General features: G+C 50.6%; 1 protein-coding gene across 1 annotated transcript in view; it reads right to left on the bottom strand.

The window, feature by feature from the left end:
* The window catches only part of PREX1 (phosphatidylinositol-3,4,5-trisphosphate dependent Rac exchange factor 1), a 184,816-nt gene that overhangs the window by 65,923 nt on the left and 110,449 nt on the right, over positions 1 to 8,444 (bottom strand). Inside the window, exons 7-8 of the mRNA XM_025039736.1 lie at positions 7,514 to 7,675; positions 935 to 1,068 (exon numbers count right to left, since the gene is read on the bottom strand). Coding sequence (XP_024895504.1) covers positions 935 to 1,068; positions 7,514 to 7,675 — 296 coding nt within the window. The remainder of the gene's footprint in view (positions 1 to 934; positions 1,069 to 7,513; positions 7,676 to 8,444) is intronic.

The following is an 8,444-nucleotide window of genomic DNA, read 5'->3' on the forward strand; positions in this document are numbered from 1 at the left end:
CCACCTGCCAGGTCCTCTCAGGAGGCAGATGTGCCCGTTCCCTCTGCCTGCCCAGCCTACTTGCAGAACTGAGGGAATGGCCTTAAAAGGGCTCATGGTGGCCACAGGTCAGCCCCAAAAGGCCCACGTGGAGTCCAGCAAGATCAGAATCAGCTGCTATTGCTCCGACAGGTGCCACCACGCCCTGAAGGATGGGTCTGCACCGGGGTAGCTGAAGCTAACTTGAGCAAACTCAGCCAAAGCTGGGAGCGGGTCAGAGGCCTGCAGGGACATGGGACATTCTGTTTTCTAAACCCCAGAGTTCTGGGAAAAGTGCCTGCTTCAGACAGCCCAGGGCGGGTGGCGAGGAAGGGTAGGGGTGAATGCTGGCAGTGACCTTGGCATTGCCAAAGAAGGGCTCTCGGGATGGCCCCAGTGAGAACACACAGGAAGCAAGGAGGAAGGAGCATGGGGTATTGACGTGGGGATAGGAGCGCATGAGACAGACACAGACGGACCTAACAGATTGGGCGGGAATAAAATATCAAATGAGAAAAAGACATGCGACCCAGCCACTGCCGGATGGTGAAAGAAGACCGAGGCCTCTAATGAGAAGGACAGGGAGGAAAGAGCCTGTGGCTGAAGCACCTACTATGTGCCAGGTGCTGCACCTGTGGGACTGCACAAAATAGGATCCCAGCATGTGTGGAGGTAAGTTAACAGCGACAGTAACAGCAGCTAACTTACTTTGTGCACTTACTACGTGTCAGGCACACTTAACACATTTATTCTTCCAATGACTCTTCGGAGTGCATGCGCTAATTCACCCTATTTTACAGACGAGGAAACCGAGGGGTTTATCACTAAGCTTATGTTGTCACCTTGAGAAACTGTCAGGGTGCAACACCATCTCGGCCTCCTGGCCCACCTAGGCAGCCCGCCCCCAGCAACTCACCTGGATTTCCGCTTGCAATAGACAAGGAGGTTGTCAAAGAGGAAGAAGGCTCTCTCCTGGATGTTGCCTGCAGAGATTTTTAACAAAGTCCCTTGCAAGAGGAGCTGGGTACAGATGTCCGTGAGGTTGGAGCCCTGGGTGAGTGATGGGGGTACAGTGAATGAGCTGGCAAATCCGGAACCCTATGGGGTATCCCCCTCCCTCCCAGAGCCAGAACCCACCACTGCCTCCCTCACACCCAAAAATCTAACTGCACCACTGCAGGCAAAGCTGTCAGCAGACAGAAAACTGAAACAGTCTGATCAACAGCCTCCACCTGTTGAGGGGAAGACCAATGCCGACGAGAGCACATGGAGGTGACCATTTCACAGAAGAGGAACTTGGGGCTCAGGGAGGTGAAAGGACTCACCTAGCTCCCCCTGGCAGCATCTGGTTTTGTTTTGGTTCAGTTCTTGTTTTGAATTTAGGATTTTTTTGTTTTGGGGTGTTTTTTTGTTTTTTGGAGTTTTTTTTGGCCTTCCTCTTTATTTATTTATGTCTTATTATTCCATCTCCCCACAGAAATGCCACTTGCATAAGGACAGGAAGCATTATCAACTATTTATCAAATATTTGCCACTGTATTGCCGGCACCTATAATACTCTCTGGCACATGGCAGGCACTCAATGAATGCGGTGGAGCAGGCGACAAATGCATTGTGAACACCATCAGGAGGAGGATTCTGAGAGCACTCACTCTAGCTACAGATAATGAGTACAAAAGGGAAGAGTTCCCAAATTCTACCTGCTCATCCAGGCTAATGAAACGTTAAGTGTGCGTGAAGTTCACTGAATCTCCATGAGGTTCATGGCAGTGTGGTCAAGAAAGGCATCAGGGAGGAGCGAGACGGGCCCGGGAGGAAGGCTGAAACAAAGCAGCTGAGGGTGGGGTTGGGGGAAGGTCTCTACTGGGAGGAGTCCTCAGAGCCTGGGACCATGCAGGTCTGCCTGGGGCTCTCGGGGGACCAAGGCAGAGGCAGAGATCACAAAATGCTAAAGAGGAAGCTAGGAACAGATCTAGGAGGGCAGCGAAGGCAGTCCCCTGGCTGTCCCCCAAATTCTTGCTCCTCTTCTGTCATAAGAATGGAGTTTTAGCTGGCATTTGGCTGCCCAGCCACGGACTCCACTTCCCAGCATCCCTTGCACCAGGTGTGATCATGTGACTAAATTATGGCCAGTGTGCCTCACTTGCACATCATTCCGTTGAGGGAGAGTTGCTACCCCACCCCACCCCTTCCTCCCCTCCCTCTTGAACAGGCTGGAAGACAGCCACAGTGGTGGAGAAATACACTGCAGCAGATGATGGAAGGAACCTGGGTCTGAATAGAGCACAGCCGCCCGACTCCCAGTCTGCACTGCTACCAAGAAATAAACTTTCATCTCACTGAAGGCACTGTCTCCCTTACAGCAACCAACCATATACTTTAATACACTAAACTAAGGATGTAGGGCCCATCAGCAGGTGGGCAGTGGGGCGCCTCTGACACTGAGGCCTGAGGGATATGATGCAAAAGCAGCGTTTTAGAGGAGTTTCATTCAACAGACCTGCAGATTACAGTGAAAGGAGAAACAAAGGGGCATGACGCTGTCTCTGCCTGGACAGGAACTTGAGGCTGAGAGAGGGAGAACTGTTCACAGAATCTCCTTCCCCAAATACTCAACACACAAAGCCAACAAGGGGTTTGCACCCCACTGAGATCAATTATTTCTGAGACCCAGTAAGGGGAACTGGTTTCAGCAACTCAGAAATTAGGCTGTCTGCTGAATGCCCACCACAGTTGCCTCTGCTGCTGTTAGAGCTGGTTTGCTCTGTGCCCATGGCTCAGCTGGGTGCAGCATTCACCCAACAATGCCAGAGACCCCTCTGGAGCCCACTTGGGGTCCTGGGCAACCAGCTGCTTTGCAGTCAAGAGCTGTGGGGCCCAGGACAGGACCATCCACCCATCACCAGAAATCACAGCCTGGAAGCTTGCAAGCCACAGGCAGATACCTGATTCCCACACAGTGACCCAGCAAAGTAATGAGCCCGCTGCATGAGAACATGGGGCTCCCATGATAAAGAGCCTCCTGAGCCCCCAGCATCCTTGCAAACAGGGTGAGTATGATTACCTGGGTCATGAGGCTCCATCAGTGGCCCATGGACCAACTCAGAGCAGATGGCAGTTTAGAAGCTCCTCAAGACCACGTGCCTCCCCCATCTCCTCCCCTTGCCTCGCTAGTGCCCACCCACCGGCCCCTTTAGGCTCCACAGGATGATTTTAGCTGTTTGTATATGAATCTGGTACCTAGCCCAGCTTCAAGGCCCAGAACCTCGAGGCCACATAGGCCTAGACCTGACCCCTCTGCTAATGCCAGGGGATCACAGAAAGGAGAAAGGAAGCGTACCTAACCTGGGAAGCTGCCTCTCTGGTCTTGGCCAAGGACCACCCAGCACACTGCATATGAGATGCCAAGGACACTAAAGGGGGTACCCCTTCCACCCCAGCCTTGCTGAGAAACCCAGCTGGTCCTCGGTCTCCCCTTGAATGCAGGTCAAGGATGATGCTAAGGATCAGACACACAGGGAAGGGGCCAAGCACCAAGGTGTCCACCAGGCAAGGCTACCGACCTCTTGCAGATAGTGCAGACTCAGCCCCGCTGAAGTAGTAACAGTGAAGCAGGCACAGGGCTTCCACGTGCCAGCTAGTGTTCTAAGTGTCTTACACAAACTTGGTTAATCCAGACGACTCTCATGTTACAAATGAGGAAACTGAAGCACAGAGCAGTAAAGCGATTTGTTTAACGTCACGTGGCTAGTAAGTGAGCAAGCTGGGATCTGAACCCAGCTAGGTGGCCCCACTGCCTTACCCACTAACCTATGCCACTCTGGGCGGCCTCTTAGAAGTCCACCTGAAAGATTTTTGTGTGCGCTTATTGGTGAAGAGCAGGGGCCTTAGAAGAGGAGAGACCACAGACCCCCGGGAGCACAGGGCAGCCCGGGCAGGAAGGAAAAAATGTATGAGAACGTCTATTTATGGTCTTTGTTAAAAAAAAAAAGGTTTTATGCTTTCCTGGTCCTGTTTCCTTCTGCCCCCTCACGGGGGAGTGAGTTAATGGGCTCTTAAACCAGGGCTCCCAGAGCCAGCAAGATGTGTGTGCCCGCTTCTCTCTTATTAAGAGCATGCATTTCTTTTTATTACTGTGAGCGTCACACAAAAGTGCGTGGGGCTTGCCTCCAGAGTGTCCCCCTGCAGGCGGGTCAGCCCACGCCAGGTGTGAGCTCTAGCCAAAGCTGTATGACGCTTGTTCATCTAAAAAAACATTAAGGAAGAAATCCTGCTTTGCTGCCATGGCTCCTCCTGACATTCGTGGAGCGTTTACTCTGAGTCAATAAAGAAAGCACCATTCCGAGTGCTTTGTGTGCATCCGCGCCTCGAATCCCCAGGTGATGAGGATTGTCCAGACCTTTCAGGAGAGAAAAGGGAGGCAAAGGCATCCCTCCACGCAGAGGAGCTGGCTCATTCCTCACTTCCACAATAGTGCAGCATGCTGCCATTTCCCTGTGCTTAGCAAAGTGGATTTATGGATTAACATATCTGGTTTTCACTAAACCAGTCTCGCAACTAAAAAGGACAAGTGGCTTACAAAAGATCGGGCCAAAAGAAACACAGATTAGAAATCAAACTAATGATGAAGCCCAAGCACACAGCAAGAAAGCGGCCAAGAAAAGACTCCTCCTCCTCCAAAAGGAAGTCCCTTGCCAGCCATATTCCAAAAGAGAGATGACAGCCATTTAATCAGATTGGCAAGGGGTCAAACAAAAAGATTAGAAACTATCAAGAAGAGTGTCAGAAATAAGGATTTACAATGACTATCATTCGCCATGAATGACACCTTAAATAAAGCATACTGTCCCCTGAGACTGTACCGGCATAGCTTCACGGTTACACGTTGTTTTTTCTATCTAGAACATATTATTTTCACAAGTCATCTTGAGGACCAAACTGTATTTAAAAACCTTTCTACTTTCTAGAAAAATCATTTTACGTTTTCCGAAGAACGTTCATATTCCACACTTCATTTTATCCTCAAAATGGTACCAGGAGATAACTTCAGAGATATTATTACTAAAATTAGACAGCTAGTGGGAAATAAAGCCAAGAGAGCAGGACAAACTAGCCTGAGCCTCAAAACCAAATCCTGGTGCCTCACCTCATCTGTAAAACAGAGATAATACCAACACCTCCCTTCCAGTGCTGAGGCACGTGCTCGATGATTGCCTGCAATTCCTATTCTAGGTTACTTCATTTCCTGCTGCCAAAACAGTAAGCACCATTCTCAGACTAGATATTTGGGGGGTCGTAAAGGGCCCCAAAGACCCTTAGTTCCTATTTCTGTGGGCCCTTCCCAGAAGAAGGCATTTGAAAATTATTTCTGCTGTGGCTGCCAAACTGCTTGCTCAATCCCCTTTCCAAAGGGGCCCAGGGGCCCGTGTGAGAAGTTTCTTTTCTAGCTGGTTGCCAGGAAACTCTCTGCCTCCCAGAACTGCTCTGCTTCTTCCTTTTTTAACAATGAATGTTAAGGAACTAATGTGTCCTGCTCTTTTCACCTTGGCTGCCAGGAATCTCTAAGCCCAAATAGACAGATGCTTAAACGCAGCACTAATATTTGCTTTTAGGTTAGCACATTTGCTGAAAGTGGCCATGTGACCCACTTCCGGCAAATGAGATGAGGGGGAAGTTTCTCTGGGGCTTCTGGGAAAGGTTTTCCTCCACTGGAGAGAAGAGTTCCCTCTCACTGCCCTGGCCATGCTCTTGTCTCCTCCTGCTTTGGACACATAACGCCTGGGGCCGCTGCCATCCTGGAACCGTGAGGGGAAGGCCAAGAGGATCGCAAGAACCCAAATGAGAGTTCTGACATTATGAGGCCGAAACAAGAGTCCTTAGAGAACACATCCGAAGAGACATCTGAGGATTGGGCAATTTTCAGTTGTAGGGAGTAGAAACAAAGCTAGGTGTTTTGCACAGGAAGAAATGAGGGGCTTACTCAATCACTACAGGGCTAGAAGAGCCAGGAATCCAGGCCAGGGCGCCCAGCAAACCAGGAGCACTACAGAGCTGCCCCTCCAGGGGGCCACTCCCTCTGCCCCGTCAGGAAAAGGGAGAGTCAGAACAGCACCTGCTTGAGCTGATTCTCCAGGAAAAGGAGACCTGGCTGCATCCAGGCCCTCGGGAGCTATTGCTTCAACCGTCAGCTGCGAAGCCCCCCTGTCCTGCTAGATACACACCACCAACACCAAAAAGGATGCCCCGTGCCCTGCCTCCTGAGAGCCAGGAAGCTGGAGCCCAGGCCCTCTGTCAATGCTGCCACAGAAGGCCAAACACGACCGCAGCTGTGCTTCGCTGCAGAACAGCACAAGGGTGGCCTCCATCCCACTCCGCCTTCCAAATATCGAGCAGCTGGATCTGATCTTGGCCAATCACAGCCCAACCTGGAGCTACAAGGAGGGTCTGAGAAACGCAGCTCTCTGTTCTCCAGTCTCGGCCAAGCAGGACGGCCCGGTGGAAGGAGGGTGCAGGACATGGCAAGCACTAACCCATAACCTTCACCTCTTCCCTGGACAGGAGTCTCTCTCCTATGTGCAGCCAAACCCTCAAACCCTTAGCGATACAGAGTCACACTTGGGACCCCCCAACACACAGGGAAAAAAAGTGGAAATCTCAAACAGAGCAAGTGCCAGAAAATCCAGAGTAGAAGGCAGATGATTCAGAGGACGATCTGTGTCCGAGAGTCTTTCATCTTCAGTCTTAATCTCCTATTCCAGCTGTATTTACTCTGGTATTGATTTTTTTATTTATTCGGACTTTCCCATTTCCTTCTACAGATTTGTAGAAAATCTCTAATAATCTAAGAAAGATGTAGGGGTTTAAATAAATAAATTACACACAGTCAGAAGATCTCAAGAATCTCACCCCGAAATAATCATGATGATAGTGCTATCAATACCTATCATGTACTGAGTACCTACTATCAATGGGGAAATTCAAGTGCTATCAATACCTATCAAGTATCGAGTACCTACTATGTGCCAGGTATCAACGAAGAAACTCAAGTTCAGAGAAGTTAAGACATTTGCCTAAAGTCACCCAGCAAGGCAGTGTCTGAGCCAGAATTCTATCTTGGAGTGGACCCTTAAATTCCACCCTTGACCTTGATGTCAAAAGCTCAAAGGCCTACCAGGAGGGTGGGGCGACATGTGAAGGAGCATGCTGGGGAGTAATGAGCGGTGGGGACAGACCGAGGAAAGCTGGAGGTTCTGGTGGCTGTTGCCATGGGAAATGGGAGACCAGTGTTATTGATTTTTCAAAAGAAACTCGAAGTCTAGATTTTTATGTGGACTTAATTAGAAAATAATTTAAACGATTTTTTCATAAACACCATGTAAGCCAAACAAAATACGCCACAGGCTGAATCTGGTGCCCAGGCTCCAGTCTGTGCCTGCAGCTGCAGGCTCCCCGGGCCCCTCGCCAGCCCCGAGGGCGCCTCCTGCCCCAGACGCACCTCCCAGCCTTCGATGTGGGACTGCAACTGCTCCAGGGCCTCCAGCTTCTCCATCTGCCGCTTCGTCTCGTTGATGTTGGAGCAGACGGTCTTCATGGCCTGCAGGGCGCTCTGGACCGCAGGGTGGTCCGGGTGTTTGCCAGGGGTCCTCTTGGCCAGCTCCTAGGGTAGAAGTGAGGGCAGAGATAAAAGACATCAACCCAGAGGGGGCCAAACACAGCCTCCAGGTCACCCGGCCGGAGCCAAATCCCAGCTCTGCTATGTGCAAACTACGTGAGCTGGGGCTGGGGAGCATGGTTCCTTCATTCAACAGTGTGCCCCTGAGCACCTCTCCCAGTGGTGCTCTAGGGTCTGGGGATAAATCCGTTAATATAATAAAAATCCCTTACCTGGCGGATATGACATTCTATAAAAATGATCAGCCGAAATAAAGAAAAATCAAGTACAGAATACAACGTCAGGGAGTGAAAAATACTGTAAAGACAATTCAGAATGAGGGCCCACAGGGTCTTGGGAAAGGAAGTGTTCTTTCAAGCAGGGAGGTCAGGGAAGGCCTCTCTGAGGAGGTGACATTTGAACAGGGAGGGAGAGAGTCTGGCAAAACTCTGTGAGAAAAGTGTGCTTGGTAGAGGGAACAGCAAATGCAAAGGGTCAGAGGTGGGAACATACCCGGTAGGGAACGGGGAAGAGCGAGGAGGTGGTGTGACTGGAGTGGAGTAAAAGAGAGAGAGAGAAGGAGAAAAAGAAAGAGAGAAAAACAGAGAGACAGAGACACAGACAGAAACTGGTAGCTCAGAGAGGCGGCGCTGATGTGGTCCCTGCCCGGCCCATCCTGTCTTCTGTAAAATGGGTATTAAACTTGCCTCGCCCTCCCAGGGACACGGCGGGGAGTAGAAAGAGGCCAGTTGGGGCAGACTCCTAATCCATGAAC

This window comes from Pteropus alecto, unplaced genomic scaffold (assembly GCF_000325575.1).
Source record: "Pteropus alecto unplaced genomic scaffold, ASM32557v1 scaffold45, whole genome shotgun sequence".
NCBI lineage: Eukaryota > Metazoa > Chordata > Mammalia > Chiroptera > Pteropodidae > Pteropus > Pteropus alecto.